This window comes from Monodon monoceros, unplaced genomic scaffold (assembly GCF_005190385.1).
Source record: "Monodon monoceros isolate NGI ecotype Baffin Bay Population unplaced genomic scaffold, NGI_Narwhal_1 Super_Scaffold_14, whole genome shotgun sequence".
Taxonomy (NCBI): domain Eukaryota; kingdom Metazoa; phylum Chordata; class Mammalia; order Artiodactyla; family Monodontidae; genus Monodon; species Monodon monoceros.
In genome coordinates this window covers 88,788-109,666 of record NW_021703770.1, presented here as the reverse complement: position 1 = coordinate 109,666, position 20,879 = coordinate 88,788, and the positions used below count along the sequence as shown (strand labels likewise).

The following is a 20,879-nucleotide window of genomic DNA, read 5'->3' as shown; positions in this document are numbered from 1 at the left end:
GGCCAGCTGGGCCCAGGCAGCAAGAAGCAGCGAGTCCCTGTGGGCAGGCAGCTGGCGTGTGCACGGTCGGCAGAGCCGAGGCGCCGGCACCAGGCCGGGCGGGCTGCGGGGGGCTGCTGTGGCTCCCCCTCCTTTGCCCACATGCTCAGCTGCTGCTGCCCGACGACGCCCAGCAGGGGCTCCGGGGAGGGTGGGGAAGCTGAGGTTTAGGCAGAAGGAACTTTGCAGGGTCCACGTGGAGGCGCGTCAGGATGGGCAGCGTTGGCTCCCTGGGCCCAGGACGGCTCTGCTGTGTCCCTGCTGACCTGTGAGCCGGCGGCACGCAGCCAGTGCCCACTCCTGGTGCAGCGCAGGTGACCCCAGGGCCACAAGGTTGGGGTCAATCTGGGGGTGTTCAAGTGTGGGTACTGCCGCCCCCTGCCTATGACCCCGTCTGAGCCTTGATTTCCTCATCGTGAGATGGGAGGCAGGGAGCAGCCTGGCTAAGTGGGGAGGGGCAGGCCGAAGCCTGGTCCCGGTGGCGGCAGGTGACTCTGGGGCGGGGAGAGGGAGGCTCCCTGGCAGGAACATGGCTGGTAGGCCAAAGGGGGCACCTGAGTGGCTGTGTGAGCAGGAAGGGGGGGCAATAGGAGCTGGGTGGATGTCACAGTCACAGCCAGAGACCCAGAGACGGGGCACCAATCCTACCCTCACCCCCCAAAAACTGGTCACTCCTGCTGTGACGAAACAGAAGTGGGAGGGGTCTCTGCACCTGCACCGGGCAAGGCCCAGAGGGGCGGGGCTGCAGGGAAGCTGGGCAACGGCTGGAATGACCTGTCTCCTCTACTCCCTTGCCCTGCTTCCCCTCTGGCTGGGTTTGCAGATTCTTCCCTGAAAGAGGGCTGGAGAGGGGTACGGTCTGAGAGGCCACAGAGGCCCAGGGGCAGAATGGCCTCCGTGGCCACCCCAGGGCAGGCGGTCGGGCCCAGAGCCCGTGTAGCCACGCCAGGCTGCCCAGCCAGACGGGCACAGCCGAGGCCCCTGTGGCCTGCGGCCCTGGCCGGGGCGGCCCACCCCTTCCGCTCAGGCTTGGTGGGGGAGGAGGGGCCCCGGCCCCCGGCTCCTGCCCCTGCAGGTGGACATGCTGGCAGGTGGCAGACAAACAGGTGGGCAGAGCAGCAGAGCCCGGGGCGGGCACTGCCCCCGGCGTGCCAAGTCCCAGCCTCCCGGGGCTCATGCGAACCCTCTCTGCTCTTTCTCTTGCAGCTGCTGCTGGCGGCCACAGGCAGGCACTGGGGCCCCGGACGTTAGGAGCCGCCCCTGCCCACTCAGTCACCTGAAGCCGTCTCCTCCTCCTGTCCTCGCTTGAAGGCCCTGCCCCCGGCCCCGGCCCGCTCCGCTCGCTGCCGGACCCTGGCATGTCAAGGCCTGGCTCGCGCCTGCTTGCCCAGCCGGCGGAACCCTGGCGGCCCCGCGAGCTAGGATGAGGGGCCAGGCCGCCGCCCCGGGTGCCCTCTGGATCCTCGGGCCACTGCTCCTGCTGCTGGGGCACCAGGCGGGCACGGCCGCGGGGACAGACGCAGGGCCCGGGGCCGAGTCGTGCGCCACGCTGGTGCAGGGCAAGTTCTTCGGGTACTTCTCGGCAGCCGCCGTGTTCCCGGCCAACGCCTCGCGCTGCTCCTGGACCCTGCGCAACCCAGACCCGCGCCGCTACACGCTCTACGTGAAGGTGGCCAAGGCACCCTCCTGCAGCGGCCCCACCCGCGTCCGCACCTACCAGTTCGACTCCTTCCTGGAGTCCACACGCACCTACCTGGGCGTGGAGAGCTTCGACGAGGTGCTGAGGCTCTGCGACCCCTCGGCACCCCTGGCCTTCCTGCAGGCCAGCAAGCAGTTTCTACAGATGCAGCGGCAGCGGCCGCCCCAGGACGACGGCCCCGCGCCCCAGGACGGGCCCCCCGGTCCCAGCGACGACTTCTCCGTGGAGTACCTGGTCGTGGGCAACCGCAACCCCAGCCGGGCCGCCTGCCAGATGCTGTGCCGCTGGCTGGACGCCTGTCTGGCTGGCAGCCGCAGCTCACACCCCTGTGGCATCATGCAGACCCCCTGTGCCTGCCTGGGCGGGGACACCGGCGACCCTGCCTCCGGCTCCCTGGTGCCTCGCGGGGATGTCTGCCTGAGGGACGGCATGGCTGGTGGCCCCGAGAACTGCCTCACCAGCCTGACCCAGGACCGGGGCGGGGATGGCGCTCCAGGTGAGTGACGGCTAGGAGAGGCCCTGGGGTGGCTCTCTGGGCATACGGTGGGTGGGAAGGGTCTTCTCTGCAGGGCTGCCCTGGCCACCGATCCCCCAAGCACTTCGGGGAAGCCAAGTGCAAAGAGAGAAGTTCTCTGCAGGCTCGCTGAGAATGGGCAGCCTGGGGTGCTTGCCTCTGGCCCCCAGGGTGCTGGGGTGCCTGCCTCATGGGTGGTGCTTGCTAAGTGCTCAGGGAAGGGAGGGATGGATGGAGGGAGGGAGGGAAGGAAGGAAGAGTGGGTCTGATTTCTCCCAGGATGAGGGAGTTTTAGATTCCTGGCTGGGGGGAGGGTCCCTCCCGGTCCCTCCCTTTTCGCAGGCAGGACCATTCTCATGGGCCAGCAGGCTGCTGTGGCCTGTGGCCGGGGTCTGCAGGGGCCTCCTGGGACACGGGAGAAAAAGTGAGCAGAGTGGACTCATGTGGTCAAGGAGATGCAGGGTGGGGCTTGCACATGGTTGCAGTTACCCAGCGCCTGTGAGGTGTTCTAGGCGCCGGGGACACGCAAGGAAGACAAGAAACAACAAAAACAAAACAAAACAAAAGCCCCGCTCTCGCTCTCGCTCTCGTGGAGCTGCCTTCTGGGTCTGGGCAGTGTTAAACGGCAAAGCACAAGAAACAGGCACGTCAGGTGGTGATGAAGACACCGCAGGGGGAGGGACCCTGGTGGCAGGGCTGCATGTCACCTGGAGGTCAGGGGGCCGTGTTCGAGGTTCTGGGAGGGGTGCGGGTGAGCCCCGTGCGGGTCAGAGGGCAGGGCAGGGCAAAGGTGGGGTTGGGCGTGTGCTCAGCTGGTCCCACCTTCTTAGCAGTTTGGGTTCCTCGGTGAGACGGCCACCTGCACAGGAGGGTGCCATCAGTGGGATGGGACACCGAGCGGGCCCCCTGGCATCGGGCAGGAGGGAGACCCTGTGTGTGCTTGGAGCGGGACGCCCAGGGTGTCTCGGGAGGCTGGGGCTGCGTGAGGGGACAGCTCTTCACCAAACGTGGAGTTTGAGACACCAGACAGCGTGCCAGGCGTCCGGGGGCCAGGCTGGGCTGGGCGTTCATGTGGGCAGGTCACCGTGAGACCAGGTGACATGGTCCAGGGCTCTTGGTGTCTCCGGAGCCAGTAAGGCCGATGGATTCCTCCGAGTGACGTCTGTAAAGGCATCAAAGAAGCTACATGGGGTTACAGAGGAAACCAGCTATCCTGGAACATGGTTCTATTCATGGGCCCCGGGCCGTGGATCCCAGATTAGAAACCTCCGTGGAGCGGTGAGCATAGCTGGAGGGGATCAGGAGAGGAGGGAAGAGGCGGGCAGCGCCCCGGGAGGTGGAGGCGGTGTGGTGTCCAGGAAGCCGGCAGAAAAGCCCCATCTTCCATCAGTTGTGTCAGGGCCCCCAGCGAAGGCGTGGGAGGCTGGGAGGGCTGACCTTCGGGCTGGGCAAGGTAGAGGTCACTGTGACCTTGGCGTGGGCAGACCCCGCAGCGTGGTGGTGGGAGTGGTCCTCAGGGCATGGGGGGGAGGAGAGTGGAGCAGAGATGCCGGGCCAGCCGCTAGTTTGGGAGGTGGGCGGATGCAGGAGGACCAGTGGGGCAGGGGCCTGGCCGGACATGTCGCTCAGCCACTCCCCAGTGGTCACCTGCCCCTGAGCCTCAGCGTCTTCGCTGGCAAAGTGCTGAGTGCTTTGAGGGACTCTTCAGTCACCTCAGACCCGATTGCCCTGGGGCCTGGCCCACACTGGAAACCAAAGCGCAAGAGCTGCTCTCTGTTAGCATCTCGGGGCAGTGACCGTGCCGGGTAGATACCTGGTACAGCTGGAGCCGTGTGGAGCTTGCGGGAGAAGGTCAAGGGGACGGGGCTGGTATGATACATGTGTGGCAAGTGGCAGGAGCTTGTGGGGCTGTGACGTTGGTGCTGGAGGGAGCAGGCCCCGCTGCTGGAGTCGGGTACGGTGGTGGACAGGCCTCCTGGCCGGAGTTTGCATGTTATCATGAGAGTTGAAGGGCCATGGGGGGCTTTAAGCAGAAGGGTGACATCGCTGGGGCTGTAAATGCAGTGTCTGGCTCAGAGGGGGAATCCGGGGCAGGAACAGGGCACTGCAGGCATCCAGGAGGGAGCAGACGCTGGCCTGGGTGGGAGGAAGGGGGAGGATCTTGGGGGGGTCGGGGGGGGGGGGGGGGGGGGGGGGCGGAGGGGGGGGTGGGGTGGGGGGAGGGGGGGGTGGGGGTGAGGGGGGGGGGTCGGGGGGGGGGTGGGGGGGGGGAGCTGACGGACTTGCTGATGTAAAGGATGTGGGCGTGGAGACAGGAGATCGCTGGACCCTCCCAGGTTTCTGGCCAGGAGTGAAGACCTCGGCCGAGGTGGGGAAGTGGCGGGGAGGATCGGGCTGGGGTGGAAGATCCAGAGGACAGAGCGGGACCTGACCGTGACAGGCCCGTGAGCCATCTGGAGGGAATGTCGTTTGAGAGGGAGCCCTGGGACCTGGCGCCCCAGGATAGGACCAGGTCAGGTTCAAATCCCAGCCCGCCCCACACTCGCTGTGTCCCTGGGCCTTGTCTTTAAAATGGAAAGAGTAAAAACGTCTTCTTTTCTTGATTGTTATGAGGAATGAGAACCGGGGTGAAAGTGTTTCTAAGCAGAAGCAACGTCAGTGATGAAATGTCAATATCTGTGTTTGCTGTGAGGTAGAGGATCTAGAGGGCTTGGGGGGCAAAGAGACAGATTGGAGGAGCGGAGCTGTTTGGAGACCACAGCTGGGTGCTTCGGGCTTGCACAGAGATTCTGAGAATGGGAATGTTTGGAACTGGCGCTGGAAGGGAGTGGGCAGGCGTGCATGTGTGTGTTCATGCATCCATGTGCACAAGTATGCATGTGTGCAGTGTTACGTGAGCGTGTGTGTTCATGCATCCATGTGTACAAGTATGCATGTGTGCATGTATGTGTATACACGGCATGTATTATGTGTGCTCACATGCACGTTGCCAGTATGTGTGCTGTGCATGCATGGTGTATGTGTGCATGTGTGCGGTGCATCGGGCATGTGTGTGAGTATGTGCATGAGTGTATGGCTGGTGTATACATGTGTGCGTGCCTGTGTGCAGTGCATCGGGCATCTGTGTGCGTCGTGTTTGTGCGTGTGTGCAGGTGAGCATGTGCAGGTGTGCACTTGTGGTATGTACTTGCTGTGTGTGTGTGTGTGTGTGTGTGTGTGTGTGTGTGTGTTAGGCTGGCTCTGTGCACGCCGATTTCAGCAATCCTGACAAAGCGGAAGTCAAGTCTATGAGGCAGGGCTGGCAGCCTCGTGGAAGACAGTTCGGAGGGCATGAGGGCTGGGGCTGCCGCCATGAAGCGAGGAGCTCGACTCCGCGGGGCGGGGGGCACGGGACATGGTTGCCCAGGCCCACAGGCAGCTCAGACCCCGTGCCCATGCCCTGGACTCAGAAGGTCCTGATGCTTCTGAGACCTTGGGAGTAAACCTGATCTTAGTAGTGGCAGTAGCCGCATTCTGCGTGTTTCCTTTGTGCAGGAAGCACCCACATCTTAACCAGTTAACTCTTGCCAGTTGCCCAGAGATGGCTCCCCAGCGAGGCACCTACCTCCCTGCCCAAGGCCTTTGCATGGGCTGTTCCCTGGCCTGGAACACTCTCCCCACGTGCCCACAGGGCTCCCTCCCTTGAGTGCTTGCCCAGATGGCACCTTCTCAAGACGCCCTGGCCCTGCTGTCGCCTCACTCTCTCTCTCTCCCTCTTTCTCTCTCTTCCCACACGGTATCGCCTGTGAGCACTGGAGAATTTCCTATGTCCTTATTCTCCGCCCCTGCCAGGATGTACCCACCACAGGGCAGGGGAGTTTGCCCTGCTCTCTGACGAAGCCCCGTGTGTGGACCAGTACCTGGCACACAGCAGGCCCTTGATTAATTCTTGTTGAGTGGAAGGAGGCACAGAGACGTTAAGGCAGCAGCCAGGGTCACACAGCTTGTAAGGGGGAGACAGAGAGCAGAGCCAGCTCTTGGTCACCTGGTGGTCCTGCCTGGGGCTTCTCTCTTGCAAGAGCTCTGCGGGGAGGGTGTGTGTATGTGTGTTCATGTGTGTGTAGGGGTGGGGTGGTATATGGACCAGAGAGGTCCAGCAGTAATTCAGAAGACACACAGCAGATCCAGACCCCATATCTTGCCTGCCAAGCCTGTGCCCAGGGAGCTGCATCCCCTCACGCATGCCAGGGGAGGCTGGGTCAGGCACGTCCCTCCATAGCCGCGGAGCCAGAGCCGGAGCAAGCAGGAGGCCCAGGCCAGCCCGTGGCCCATTTTCAGCCCTGCCCCCGCCTGGCCTGTCCAAATGCCACATGGCCACGTCACGCATCCGACTGGCAAGCGTTCCTCAGGCCAGAGCAACTGTTCCCTCTCCCCTGCCCCGCCGGCTGCCCCTCTGCGCTGCCTGCCCGCTCCCACCCGCTCTCGGGCTGTCCCTCCTTCCCCCTCCCAGAGTCTCTCTGCGTTTTTCTGCCTCTGGTGAGATGGTGCCATTTCTCTCAAGGGTTGTTTTAAATATTCATGTTTTAATTAAAGAATTTTATTGCAGAAGTGACATGTAAGATAATGAAGAAGCGGCATCCTGAGGGCTGGGGGCGAGTGTGCGTGTGTCTCCTTGTGTGTGTGTCCCTGTGTGTGTGTGTGCCCGTGTGCCCCCTCCATATGCCTGCATGGGGCGGGGGCTGGGGGGTGGGCTGGAGCCTGAGCGTGTGAGTGCGTGACATCCCGGGCATGTGCTGGGCCGCGATGCCGGCCTGGGGGCCGTGACCTGCCCAAGGCCACACACCAGGGGAGATGCCGAGCGCTCCACCCGCCTCCTCCAGGCCCCTCGCCTCTCAGCTGGGGCGCCCCTGCCCTGAAAACCCCCCCCAAGGGATTTGGAGTCTTTCCAACCCTAAATGCCCCACAACTTCCCTCAGGGGGAGGCTGCGAGCCCTCTCTGGGGCCTGCAGGGTGTGGAGGGGGGCTGGGCTGGGGGGAGGGACGAGTGGGGAATCCCAGGGGGAAGGGCGTGTCTCTGGAGTTTGGGGGCAACTGGGCGCCTTGGGGGTGGGGAGCAGGGGCGGGGCGGGAGTAGGAAGGGTTAGGGCCTCCCTGCCAGGACTGGGTTTGTCATCCCAGCCAGGGGAGCTGCGCTTTTGCACAAGGGCCAATTTAGAAAAATCTGGAAAACAAGGTTCAGGCTCCATTGTAGACAGCCCCCATTCCAGATGGAAATAGCAAGATGTGACCCCATGAAAACAATAAGTACGCACGGGGCATCACCCACAGAGGAACTGCCATGAGAGGCCAGAGCTCACCCCACACCACCCGGTGGCCAGGGAGACTGGAAGCTGTGGCCCTGCTGGGGTCCCACTTCCCTAAAAGATGGGGAGAAGCGCTGTCGGTCGTATAGCCAAGGCTCAAGGAGGAGAAGAGACCTGCCCAGGTCATCCAGCGCCGAAGGGCAAAGCCGGGTGGGACCCAGCCCTTCGAGCTTGTAACGGGCACCCTTCTTAGGGGACACCTGCCTGACTCAGGGAGAGCAGCATTGAGAAAGTGAGTAACCCTGCAGACGGGGCCAAGTCACCCCTCAGCTTCCCTTCTGTGAAAACAGGGATGGCACAGCTCCTGCTCATAGGGTCTTGGCACCTCTGCCATGCTTGGAGGAGACCCCCTTGTCCTCCTCTGGCAAGTGGCCCCGTGGGCAGTGGGCACGGCTCTCAGCCCGTCCTGAGATCCAGGGGTGCCTGCGGCAGCTGGGCAGACTGCTGGTCACTCGGGCCCCAATAGTGGGAGCTGCAGGCCTTGGTGAAGGATGCACCAAGTCTGGACCTGTGGAGCCAAGGCCGCTGTGGACTGGGGATTGGGTTGGAGAGGGGCTTCAGGGAGCTGTCCAGTTTCCCTGTGGTCCTCATTTGCACATCCATGTAGGGGGCTGAGAGGAGGAGCCTGCATGCCGCAGTACACACCTTCACTCGGTGGGGGGTAGGGGTCCGCACAGGGGCTGGACTTCGCCGAGGTGGATGTGCACGGAACCCGGCCTGACGGTCGGGAAAGGGGCGGGGCGGGAATGGGCAGGGGCTAACCCCCCCAGCCGGGTGCTGCCTGACCTGCTAGACTGGGGAGACCTCTGCTGGAGGAGACGGGAAGTGCACCGCTCCCCTCCTCCAGAGGGGACCCAGGAGGCGGGAAGGCCCAGCGGGAAGAGGGCCTCCCCCAGCGCCCTCATCCCAGCTGACTGAGGGCGCAGGGACCAGGGAGGCCATGGCCTGCAGGCTGGGGCACCAGGGTGGGAAGGGGGCCAGGAGCCCCCCTCTCCGTGTGCTCTCTCTCCTGGGCGGCCAAGGCTGCCTGGCGGCCATTAATTGGCTCTATTCATCCCTTAATGAGATGGAAATGAGGCTTCCAGACAGAGGGGGCATTGAGCCCGGGAAGAATGGCGGCTTCTTTCCGGGCCTGGAGGGGCAGCCCACCCCCCAGCATTGCCCACTCTGCTGCCCCCTCAAAGCCCACCCAGCCCAGGAGCACCGTGGCCACCCAGGAAAGGGTGGCCTGAGTTCCTCTGTGCCCAGCTCTGCGGGCCCCAGGAGCCCTGCCTGGGTAATCCCCTGGTCGTGGATGCATTTGCTTGACAAACATTTATCAGGTGTCAGCCGTGGGGGGGACACACGTTAAAAATAAAAATGATAACAAAGATAGCAGCTACCACTAACTGAGTGTTCATCAGTGGTGGGAGTGTGGCCAAGGTCGGGTTCGGTCTGTGACTGGGATCAGGGCTCAGTATGTGATGGGGGATCAGGGATCCTGTGTCCAGGATCAGAAGTCAATCTGTGAAGAGGATTAAGGCCCGGTGTGTGATCAGGGTCAGCAATCAGCATGTGACCAGGGTCAGGGCTAGGCCTGGGGGGCAGTCTGTGCTCTGAGCCAGTCGACCCCCTGCCTGGCCTCTCCCGATATGACCCCTCCTCTCCTCCCCCTCCCCCCACCACATCCCCACCCCCTGGGTCACCAAGGTAACCAGCCCTGAAATTGTGGGTGTTTTGGCAGCGGAGGCCTAACCTGAGTCTATCCTGAAAGACTGAGCTCTGCGGCAGTTGCCATGGGAACCAAGTGGCATCCCGCGATTAGCCAGCATGGACACCCTCTCTCTCCCACCCACTTCCAGCTTCCACGTCACTCAGGCTTCCGCGCGGGGGCTGGGCTGGGGCAGCAAGGGGGGCCAGGCAGGACGTGTCCACCTTGTCCCTGCCGGCAGGCCTGTCTCCCTGGACTCCAGGCCTCCCTGTTCCTTTGTCTCAGTATGACGGGACAGGGTGGCTTCAGCAGGCGAGACCACTGAGGCCTGGAGTGCCAGGCTGGGGGTGGTCCTGGCGGGCAGCCTCTGCCTGGGGGGCAGTGTAGGGGGAGCGCTTGGAATCTGATCATGAGCCCAGTCCCAGCTCCTCTCCTTGTCAGCCCGGTGGGTAACTTGGCCTCCAGGTCTGCATCTGCCAAGTGGGCGTGGTTGCGGGGCTGACGGTCCCCAGAGTGAAGGCGCCTAGAGTGGCGGCAGTGAGGGCCCCATATCTGCGCAGCCTCAGGGCCGAGCTGCTCACCAGTCCTGCCCACCGGTCCTGCCGTGTGCACCTGGGGGCTCCCCACCCCCTCCCCCGGGGCCCTGGCCTGCTTGTCTCTCACCCCCAGGGCATGGACATTTCTGTCCACAAGGAAGTCGTATTTGTGTAGCGTCCTCCATACTTCTGGTTCTTACTCAGCCCTGGGGACCCTGGCTCCTGTCTTCTGAGGCTCGGGCCTCCATGCCTCCTCAACTCCGGGGCAGATCCTCCTGCAGGTTGGGGGGGGGGTCGCCAGCCCCTGACTGTCTGGACCACCCCTCTTTGAGCCTCAGTTTGCTCTGCTGTAAGTGGGGTGAGCACTTAGTTCCTGGGTGGACTGGGACTCGAGGTTCCTGAGGCATCTGGCACGGAGTGGGGGAGACAGGGGTGGGGGAGTCAGTACTCGCCTGCCCAGGATGCCGCCCTGAGAGCCGGCCTTGAGGGAAGCAACCGTCCTTGAAGGGTGTATGGGCCGGGTCCAACAACCTGGGCGATTCCTGCTCGGCCCCCTCGTAACTGGGGGAGTACGCGCATCCCGTCACTAGGGCAGGCCTCGATCTTCCCATCTGAACAATGGGAGCAGAGAGGCCTCCCTTGTGGGAGCACAAGGCGTCACGCCCAGACCCAGGAAGGGGCTCAGAACCGGGCCCCTCGGCCCCCTGAAGCGAGGGTCCCTGCAAAGCTCAGCCGGGCTCCCACAGAGTGAGAAGCTCCTCCCTGGGCCGCCGCTGCACGGCTAGGAACCAAGTGTTACTGCGCGTGCGCGAGGGGCAGAGCCGGGTCCACGCCCACCCCCAGACGACAGCGATTAAGGTCCGAGCCGGCCCCCTCTACGGGTCCCTGTCTGGGTGCGTCGGCCCGCCCACCTGCCCCACCCACCTGCGTGACCCACCAGCATGGCAAGTCTGGAGGACAGGAGGCCTGACTTCTGTGTGCCCTTGGCCCGTTGATGCTCTGCGTCTCTGGGCTCAGGGGGAAGTGAGACGTATGGGAGGGTGGGTTCTGCAAGGGGAGAGAAGAATTCCTCAAGGGCTTGGGGGCGTGGAGGGAGAAATGAGCCCCGCCTTCCAAACTGGGGGAATTGGGCTCCCTCCCCCGCCTCCCGTTCATTTGCTTCCGGCGCCCCCTGCTGGTCGGTTCCCAGCACAGGCGCAGGGACCACGGGGAGGGGCTCTGGCACCTTTCAAGCGGCCCTCCACCGAACAGAGCACCTGGACGCCCAGCTTGCTGCAAATCAAAGTGAGTTTCTGGGATCGACTCCGACCCCAGTGACGCCCACACCTGTTGTCGCCCAGCCACTTCTTGCCATTTACCCTCACAGGCGTAAGTCCTAGGAAGTAGTGCCCTCGTCCTCTGGCGAGGGGTGTGAGGCCGGGGCAGGGTGGACTTAACCATCCCATGGTCGTGGGTGCTGGGGCCACCATGTGAACCTGGCCTTTCGGCTCCACTGCCCACCCTCCAGGATCTGCACAGTCCTCATTCCCACCCTATGTGCTCCCCAGATAAGCCAGCCTCCAGGAGGCATCAGGGACGCTCCTGCTGGGCCGGGTGTGACCTGCCCTTGGCCAGCCTGGCTCCCCTGCTCCAGCCCCGGGTGAGCAGGCAGCACGGGGCAGTGGCCCAGCTCTAGTGCAGCTCCCAGTGCTGGGCCTTGGCAATGCCATCTCCTCGCCTCCTCATACATGGGTGCCGTGTCGGGGGGCTGTGTGCAGGGTGCCCGGCGCAAAGTAGGTGCTCGGTGAGGCTGCGTGCCCTTGTTGAGTCTGCCCTGACCCTGCTGTGCTGGGAGTGTAGGGGCCCTGGGGTTCTCCAGGACAAATGGGGTGGCGGCACCAGAGTCCCTCGAGGCAGGAGTGATCTGAGCACCTTAAGTGTGGCCTTTGAACAGAAAGCCTGGATGAAGCGGCCCCTTCCTGAGCGAATCAGTGCAGCCTCCAGCTCTGGCCCAAGATGTGTGGCCTCCCTGCTTCTCACCCCTCAATGGCTCCCCAGTACTTTGAGGCAGTCCCTCTTAGTGTCCTTGGTGGCACTGGGGCCACCAAGGGGCTCAGAACTTCAGGGGCACGAGGTCATGATGGTTGGGGGGACGGGGCCGGGATGGAGAAGACCCTTGAGAGGGCTGAAGGAGGGTGGCCATAGGGGCCTGGAGGCCCTCAGCAGCCAGTGTCTGCTGGGTCTGGGGGACGCTCCGCCTGGCGGGGCCCTGGGTGTGAGACCCCACTCGGCTACCAGGGGTGGGACCTCGGTCACCTCTGGTGTCCCTGCGGGTGCTGGGGGAATGAGCATATGGGTCATGGCAGGGGATGGGGGGATGAGCAAACTGAGACTCAGAGGATACTGGACTGAGGACCATGGGGAGGGGGTCCAGCAGGGCGCGAGGCTCGGTGCCAGGCAGGAGAGCCCCTCTGCCCCCAGCCCATCACCCGGCCCTCGATATAAGGCAGCCGTTGGGGTGGGCAGGGGTGTCATTCATTCATTCATTCATTCATTCATTCTCCAGACCCACCTGGGGCTCCAGCTCTGTGTCCAGCCCCACACTGGGGACCTGGATTCAAAGCCAGTGGAGACCCTGGCCCAGGTGCCTGTAGACAGAGCCAGAGAGCACAGAGACTCCAGAGAGAAGTGGGGTGGGCCCCGGACCCCAACTTGCCCGGCACCTCTGCCCCTCCCTGCCCTGTCGGCCTCTGCTTCACACCCCATCACCAACCCCGTCCAGGCCCACACTTGCCTCCTAGCTGACCCTCCAGGGTGCTATGCTGGTTCCGACGCGGAGGCCTCTTCGCAGGGGCTGCTGTGCCCCAGATCCCTGCCTGGGAGACCCCTAGAGGTCACTCCCCGAAAGACACCGCAGCCCTTTGCCCCTGGCCCTGACCCCTGCCCTCTGGTCCCCACCAGGCGGCTGGAAGCTGTGGTCCCTGTGGGGCGAGTGCACGCGGGACTGCGGGGGAGGCCTGCAGACGCGGACGCGCACCTGCCTGCCCGCACCGGGCATTGAAGGCGGCGGCTGCGAGGGGGTGCTGGAGGAGGGCCGCCTGTGCAACCGCAAGGCCTGCGGCCGTGAGTGCGCGGACAGGCGGGTCCCGGGCGGAGCCGGGGGAGGGAGGGGCTCGGGGCGGGGTCAGGTGGAGGCAGGAACCCGGACTGGGCCGGGCCGGGCGGGGAAAAGGGCGAGGAGGGGCGGGCAGGGCCTGGCCAGGTGAGGGAGGGAGGGAGGGCGCTCGGGGCGGGGCCGGGCCAGGCAAGGCCTGGGCTACGAGGGGCGGGACCTGGGGCAGGGGCGGGGTCAGAGGGTGGAGCCTTCCAGGGGCGGGACCAGTAGAAGTAAGGGCCCAGGAGGAAGGGTGGGACCCGGTGTTAGGACCGGATGGGCCTTTCTTAGCAACTGTGGATTGGGAATTCTGGGGTGCACGTGGAAAGCCGGCTGAGGGGCTTGTTCCGCCACCGTCATCCCTAGCCCTGGCCAGACCCGACTGTCCCAGCCGGATGCTGCCTCCAGGATGTATTTCTCTAATAAGGCTCTCTAATGACCTCATGCATATTTTAGCTGCTTCCATAAAATTAAATCAAGTTATAATGAGATTGTCATTCTTCGGGTTGTTTTTTCCCCGACGAACTTTCCTGGGGAGAGGAGCTCATCTCCGAAGCCTGGAGAGGGCCCTGGGGTGTCGGGGCTGGGCCGCGGGGGGCAGGATCGCTGCCGGGATGCTCAACAGCGGAGAGCAGTAGCCATTCAGACGTGCTGCCCCGCAGGTGACTCCTGCGGGCCCCGGAGGAAGAGAGGGAGGCGCGCAGGGCAGGGGAGACTGGACCAGACAGGGATTGGCGCCAGGCCAGGTTGCCCTGGTCCCGAGTTTCCCACCTGTCCGGTGCGGCCAAGTGGCCCTGGTGCTGACAAGCCCGGGCCCCGCTGCGGCTGGGGACCGGGGGACCAAGGGCCGAGAGCGCCCCTCTAGAGCTGCAGGGTGGGGGCTGCAGGCCACGGCCTGGACGCTTACCTGAACCCGCCCTGCAGCCGCCGGGCGCACCAACTCCCGGAGCCAGTCCCTGCGGTCCACGGATGCCCGGCGGCGCGAGGAGCTGGGCGACGAGCTGCAGCAGTTTGGGTTTCCTGCCCCGCAGACAGGTGAGTGGCAGCGGCTGGGCGGGGCTGACAACGCAAATGCACTAAAACCCTGGGAAGTGGGGAAAGTTGGTTTCAGGGGACTAGGTCTTTGGGCAAGTACTATACGTTATTAATTGCTGTTGCTTCTAAGTAATGACTGTAATAATTTTCCATAATTAGACTAACCTCTCAGGTGCCAGGCTCTTGTCTCCAGGCACACTGGATTTAGGGGAAGTGGTGTGAGGAGAAGGGGACTGTCGAGAATAAAAAACGGGTGGGGTGGTCAAGGGCTTTGCTGCGGCCGCCTGACGGTCTGACCGTAGCTCGGGTGCAGGGGCAGCAGCAGGTCTGTGATGCTGTAGGTCTGGGCCCACAGGTGACCCCGCGGCCGAGGAGTGGTCCCCGTGGAGCGTGTGCTCCAGCACCTGCGGTGAGGGCTGGCAGACTCGCACGCGCTTCTGTGTGTCGTCCTCCTACAGCACGCAGTGCAGCGGGCCCCTGCGGGAGCAGCGGCTGTGCAACAACTCCGCTGTGTGTCCAGGTGGGCGGCGCGTCGTGGGGGGCGGGGGAATAACAGGAGCAGGGGGCGGGGCGTCCGGGTCAGAGGGCGGGGCATCAGGGGCGGGTGACCGGGCTGCGGGCTCGGGCAGACAGGGGTCGCAGAGTGCTTTGTTCCTTCCGTAGTGCATGGCGCCTGGGACGAGTGGTCGCCTTGGAGCCTGTGCTCCAGCACTTGCGGCCGCGGCTTCCGGGACCGCACGCGCACCTGCAGGCCACCCCAGTTTGGAGGCAACCCCTGTGAGGGCCCGGAGAAGCAAACCAAGTTCTGCAACATCGCTCTGTGCCCTGGTAGGTGAGAGGGAGGGCGCTGGGTGAGGTGGGACAGGGGCGGGAAGGGAAGGGAAGGGCCCAGTGGGCCACCGGCCAGCCCTGCCCTGGGAGCCCCGCTTTGCCCGCTCAGACCCACCTGCTAGGGGGCTCAGAGGTTGGAAGCTCAGGCTGTGATCAGGCTGAAGGTTGGAGACCTTGGGGCGTTCTCACTTGCATACCGTGGGCGTTGGGGTGATGGGCCCTCTTGGGTGTCACACCCATGCCTCAGACTTCGTGGGGGGGGGAGCCACACCTGTGGGGTGTTCACGCCTGTGCCCCAGGCTGGGTGTGGGCCCTGGGTGTTCACGCTGCCTTCCTGTCCCCTTCCTCCCCTGGGCCGGGCAGTGGATGGAAACTGGAATGAGTGGTCAAGCTGGAGCTCGTGCTCCGCCAGCTGCTCTCAGGGCCGGCAGCAGCGCACGCGCGAGTGCAACGGGCCTTCGTACGGGGGCGCCGAGTGCCAGGGCCACTGGGTGGAAACGCGAGACTGCTTCCTGCAGCAGTGTCCAGGTCAGGGCCGTGCTCCAGGGCCTGCGGGTGGGGGGATCTGGTGGGCGTGAGCCACTCGGGAGGGGTGAGACCTCGGGGGGCTCCTGGTGGGCCCTTGTACACGGTCCTGGGGGTGTGGGGGGCAGGGGGGGTGACCGTGAGGGACCAGTGCACGGGAGGCATTTGTCTTATCCTGAATCAGTCTGGGCTCTGGCTTCCCCGCCCTGGGTCTCGACTTCTTTCTCCTCGTGGCTTCCTGCCCCTGCGTCCCTGTGTCCGCACCCTCCTCACCCCCATCCTCGTGGCTCTGTGCGTGGCCGTGTCCCACAGTGGATGGGAAGTGGCAGGCCTGGACGTCGTGGGGCAGCTGCAGCGTCACATGTGGAGGTGGCACACAGCGGCGGGAGCGCGCCTGCTTGGGGCCCTTCTTCGGGGGAGCAGCCTGCCGGGGCCCACAAGATGAATACCGGCAGTGCAGTGCCCAGCGGTGTCCCGGTGAGCGTCCCGCACTCCCACCCCACCGATGGACTCTGGGGAGGGGCCTCCTGAGTGGCGGGGGAGGGAGCTTGGAGCTTAGTTCTACTGGGGAAAGACTCCCCCTCGTGAGGGTAGATGTCTTGCAAGGGCCTTGGCCTTCCTGACCCTGCTGCCAGGTCTCGGCCCACCCCCCGTACCCCACCCCCACTCACGTTTCTAGCCCCTTGGCAGAGCCCCATGAGATCTGTGCTGAGGACAGCTTGGGTGCTGTGATCTGGAAGGAGACCCCGGCGGGAGAGGTGGCTGCAGTGCGGTGTCCTCGCAACGCCACAGGTGAGGGCCGGTGGGGCAGGTGTTGTGCGGGGCTCTTGTCCTTTCTTCACAGAGGTGCAGGGGAGGCACCGAGATGCCCCTTCAGGCCCGCCCACGGAGCTGTCAGCTCAGGGCACGTGGCCCAGACCCTGCCCAGGCAGCCCTGTGCACACAGAGGCTGGCACAGTACAGGCAGGGGTCCGGGGCCGCCGCGTCCTGAGAGCTCACCGGGAGCCAGCGCCAGCATGAAGCCCCTTAGTGCGATGTCCCACAAAGTCACCCATTTACACGTGGGAAACTGAGGCACAGAGGAATTAACACACTTGCCCTGGGCTTGGGGGTCATTAAGTAGGAAATTGGCTTTGAACACGGTCATCTTAATCCCCGTGCAGCCCTGTGGAGTGATGGGAGGTGTGGAAGAAGCAGGGTGGGCTCCCAGAAGGGGCCGGGCGCATCAAGCTTGGCTTGGTTTTCTTTGCTCCCCTTATCTGAGGAGTGCATGCAGTTTTGTACCCCTGTTTGCTGTGTGACATCCGGGAAGTGACTTAACCTCTCTGAACTTTGGTTTTCCTTCTGTGAAACAAGTGTGTTGTGAGTTCCCCACCACCCGACAGGGCTGGTCCACGTGGTAGAGGCTGTGTATTTCCAGCTGTGGTTGTAGCCCCCCTACCCAGAATAATGCATGTTCTGGGTAGCGTCTTACAGATACAGGGAAGCCAAATGAATAAAATACACGTCACGGAATGGTGTGACTTCTCTGGCCTCTTGTCTGCATGTACGACCTCTCATTTGGATTCTGCACCATGCTGTGGAGCAGGTGTCCTGTCCTGCCCCGTGGCTCCTGTTGGGTGACAGGGTTGTGGCACTTCCCTAAGGTCATCACCGCTGTGTGTGCACAGCTGTGCCTGGCTCCCTGGGAGGAAGTTCTGAGTCATAGGCTGTGCCTGCGTTCCAGGCCGTCGACACCTGATGCCAGTCAGCCCAGAGGCTGCCCAGTGTCCGCAGCACACCTGGGCCATCAGGGGCCCCCTGATCCCAGGGGTGGAGCTAGGCAGGGGCCAGGCTGTTGGGTTCTCCCTGGGGCTCTGGATAGGAAGGGGCCCGAGGAGAGGCCCTGGGCTGAACACTGAAGCCCCTCACTCGGCCCAGGGCTCTGCCTCCACGCCGGTGGGATGCCTGCAGGTTTGGCTCCTGCCAGGTGCCAGTGCTTGGCCTGTGGCGTCTGCTCAGAAATGCTTCGAGTGAGGGAATTCCCTGGCGGTCCAGTGGTTAGGACTCCGAGCTCTCGTTGCTGAGAGCCGGGGTTCAATCCCTGGTTGGGGAGCTAAAATCCCACAAGCCACACGGCCAAACAAAACAAAACAAAGCAACAAACAAACACACACTTAAGAAAAGAAACGTTTTGAGTGAAAGAAACTAAGGGATGCCTGGCCCCCACGCCAGCTCTGCTCTTGGAATGAGGCCACAGGCGAGTGCCTGCCTCTAGGGCTGTAGGGTCTCATCCAGAGGGGCTTGTGCCCGGGAGCCGGGGGTGGGACTCCCACCCGGGACACGGGCATCTACCAGAGAAGGGGGAGACGGAGCTGAGCCGCCGCCTCTGCAGGCCTCATCCTGCGGCGCTGTGAGCTGGACGAGGAGGGCGTCGCCGACTGGGAGCCCCCCACCTACATCCGCTGTGTCTCCATCGACTACCGAAACATCCAGATGATGGTGAGGCCGGCCCCGGGGTCTCCCGCCCCACCCATCACCCCAGGGCTCACCTCTGCCCTCCGTCCTCAGACATAACCCTGTGTCCCCAGTGGCACACCCTGTGGACGTGAGTCAGCCACGGCCACTGGCCGCGGGCTGCAGAGGACCCTCTGGGCCTGGGAGGTCCTTGGTACCTGCAGAGTCATGGCACTCGTACCCTCCGCCTCCCCAGACCCGGGAGCACCTGGCAAAGGCCCAGCGCGGGCTGCCCGGAGAGGGGGTCTCCGAGGTCATCCAGACACTGGTAGAGATCTCCCAGGACGGGACCAGCTACAGCGGGGACCTGCTCTCCACCATCGATGTCCTGAGGAACATGACAGAGATCTTCCGGAGGGCGTACTACAGCCCCACCCCGGGGGATGTACAGGTGGGCGCCCAGGAGGGCGGTCCTCCACCCCAGCGTTAGACCGAGCCCTGACCTCAGATGGAGCTCTGACCCTGGTCCCACGCTGAGCCCTGACCCTGGTCACATTCTGGGCTATGATTCTGGTGCCTTATTCTCTGCTCACTGGCCTTTCTTCCTCTTCCTTTCAGAACTTTGTCCAGATCATCAGCAACCTGCTGGCGGAGGAGAACCGGGACAAGTGGGAGGAGGCCCAGCTGGTAGGGACGCCAGTCCGGGACCCCTGCGGCCAGAGCAGCAGGATGGGCGCGGGCCTCTCTGGTGGCTCCCTGAGCCCCAGGCCAGCTCAGGGTGGGGTCTTGGGTTCAAATCCCAGCACAGCCTCTGCCAGTCTCGTGACTTTGAGGACGTCACTTATCCTTCCGGGCCTTGGCTTCCCCGCCCGTCAGAGGACAGCGGCGCACCACGCGGGGCTCAGGGAGGGGCGTGAGAAAACGTGTTGGCCGTGGGGTACACACCGGGACGTGGCGGTTCTTTCTCATCTGGAGAAATCGGTCCGCCTCCCTTCCTCCCAGGCTGACCTGGAACCTGCCAATACTCCTGTACCCAGGGCAGCACCCGGAGTGGGGACTGCAGTGGCCAGAGACCCTCCGCTCTCCTCCCAGCTGGACCCCTGGCCACCGGGCTGGAGTGCAGCAGCCCCTCTGGGCTCAGTGTTCTCGTGCACACAATGGCGATGGAGACTCAGGTCCCCATCTGCTTCCCAAGTCAGGTCCAGAGCCCTGTGGGGCTAGGGAGTGACCGACAGGACCCTGATAAGGAGGGAACAGATGAGGGAAGGAGGCCGGCAGAGGCAGAGCAGTGAGAGGGCGTGTCCCTGCTGGGGCGCAGGGGTCTTTGGGGACCCTGAGCTCCGGTTGTCGGCATTCTCGGCGGGGCTGCTCCCCGCTATGTCCCTGACCCCCGCCTCCCCTCCAGATGGGCCCCAACGCCAAGGAGCTGTTCCGGCTGGTGGAGGACTTCGTGGACGTCATTGGCTTCCGCATGAAGGACTTGCGGGACGCGTACCAGGTGACAGACAACCTGGGTAAGCCCAGCCCTCGCTGCGCCGACCTGCAGGCCCCTGCCCCGCAGTCATGGGCAGGGCGCTTCGGCCTCAGTCTCTTTGTCTATAAACAAGCAGCGCCAGGTGCCTCCTGCAGGGCCCCGGGCCGGGCTGTAAGATGGCCTCTGTACCCTCGGGTGCACAAGGTCCTGGAGACCTCGAATCGTGGGACACACCAGGAAGTCCCAGCCACAGCCAGTCCCTTGCTTCCACCTCCCTGGGGCTGGGGGCCCACTTGTACTTGTCCCCACCCCGCCCCGGGGCCCCCAGTGCAGGGACATTGAAGGCAGGACTCCGTGGTCCTCCGCTCCCAGAAGTGCCTCGTCACAGGGGCCTGGCTCCACCCAGCTCCGTGGCATTGAGCAACTCTCTCTGATGGGAAGGCAGGGGCGCTGGCCTCGTGGGTCCGAAGGAGCAGTAAGTGGGCCGGGACCTGAGAGCTCTGTGGCGACCATCGGCACAAATACTACAGCAGTTACATTTAACAATTGTCATCCACGTCCTCTTAAATAGCTCCCTTGGGCCTCATTTGTCAAGTCCTCCCTGTTTTGGGTTGCCTCTCCCCAGACAACCTCCATTGTCAGGGTTCCTCCTCACAGTGGGGAACCCAGGAGTGGGCGCTGGACCCGGCTGTGGCCCTAACAGCACCAAGGAGGGAGATTGTCACATCCCTTGCAGAGACACTCGGGCCTCTAGTGACATATCCTAGCTCAGCTGTGCCGCATTAGCACACACCTGGGGACCTGCCTGGGCCGGGACAAACGTTTGCTAAGCTGCAGGTTCCCAGAGCGCTGGCTGGCCCTGCCTTTCTGCCTTAGAGCTCAGGACCCCAGAGCTGGGGAGACTTCTGAGGCCAGGGGATCAGGGACAGCCATCATCTCGCAGGTGGGGAGACTCGGGCCTGGGGGGTCAGGTGCTAATGGAGGTTACCTGGCAGGTGGGATCAGTGGTGGCACCAGGCCAGCTGAGACTTCCTTGCCTTCCTTCCCTTCCTCTCTGGGCTGACTGGGCCTTTCTTCACGGTGAGATGGGAGTGGCCCAGAGAGGGGAGGGCTTTTATGCAGCCTTGCGTGAGCGGGCATGGGACCGGGTGGCTACTGCAGCTCTCAGCCCCCCTGGCCCAGGACCTCACTGTGGAGTCTGGTTCCCCAGCCGCCCAGCCCCGCCCATGGTCCCTGGAGGGGCGCTCAGGGCCCACCCTTTGTCACCAAAGGAGGCCCTGGACTCCTTCCCATTAGTCCTCATTAGCCATCCCACCCCACGCACCCTCACACCCCCAGTCACCCCCTAGCCCCCCCATATACTCACACACCCATGTACCCCACACGCCTACACACCCTACACACTGTGCACCCCATGTACCCATACACCCCATGCGCCCTGTGTACCCTACACCCTCAATTCACCCCCTACACCCCTTGTATACTCACATACCCATGTACCCCACGCCCCGTGCGCCCCATGCACCCTGCACACCGTGCACTCCATGCACCCCCCCATTCACCCCCTATACCCCACGCATATACTCACACACCCCATGTACCCCACGCATATACTCACACACCCC

The 20,879-nt window shown here is 63.9% G+C and overlaps 1 protein-coding gene across 1 annotated transcript in view; it reads left to right on the top strand.

Moving 5' to 3' along the window:
* Positions 1–1,462: 1,462 nt before the first annotated feature.
* ADGRB1 (adhesion G protein-coupled receptor B1) overlaps positions 1,463–20,879 on the top strand; it is a gene marked incomplete at its 3' end in the record, with an annotated part of 107,896 nt that continues 88,479 nt past the window's right edge. Inside the window, exons 1-12 of the mRNA XM_029223217.1 lie at positions 1,463–2,234; positions 12,761–12,922; positions 13,878–13,988; positions 14,344–14,508; positions 14,652–14,814; positions 15,172–15,347; positions 15,657–15,821; positions 16,035–16,136; positions 17,719–17,825; positions 18,037–18,231; positions 18,399–18,467; positions 19,186–19,294. Of these exons, the coding sequence (XP_029079050.1) occupies positions 1,463–2,234; positions 12,761–12,922; positions 13,878–13,988; positions 14,344–14,508; positions 14,652–14,814; positions 15,172–15,347; positions 15,657–15,821; positions 16,035–16,136; positions 17,719–17,825; positions 18,037–18,231; positions 18,399–18,467; positions 19,186–19,294 (2,296 nt within the window). The remainder of the gene's footprint in view (positions 2,235–12,760; positions 12,923–13,877; positions 13,989–14,343; positions 14,509–14,651; positions 14,815–15,171; positions 15,348–15,656; positions 15,822–16,034; positions 16,137–17,718; positions 17,826–18,036; positions 18,232–18,398; positions 18,468–19,185; positions 19,295–20,879) is intronic.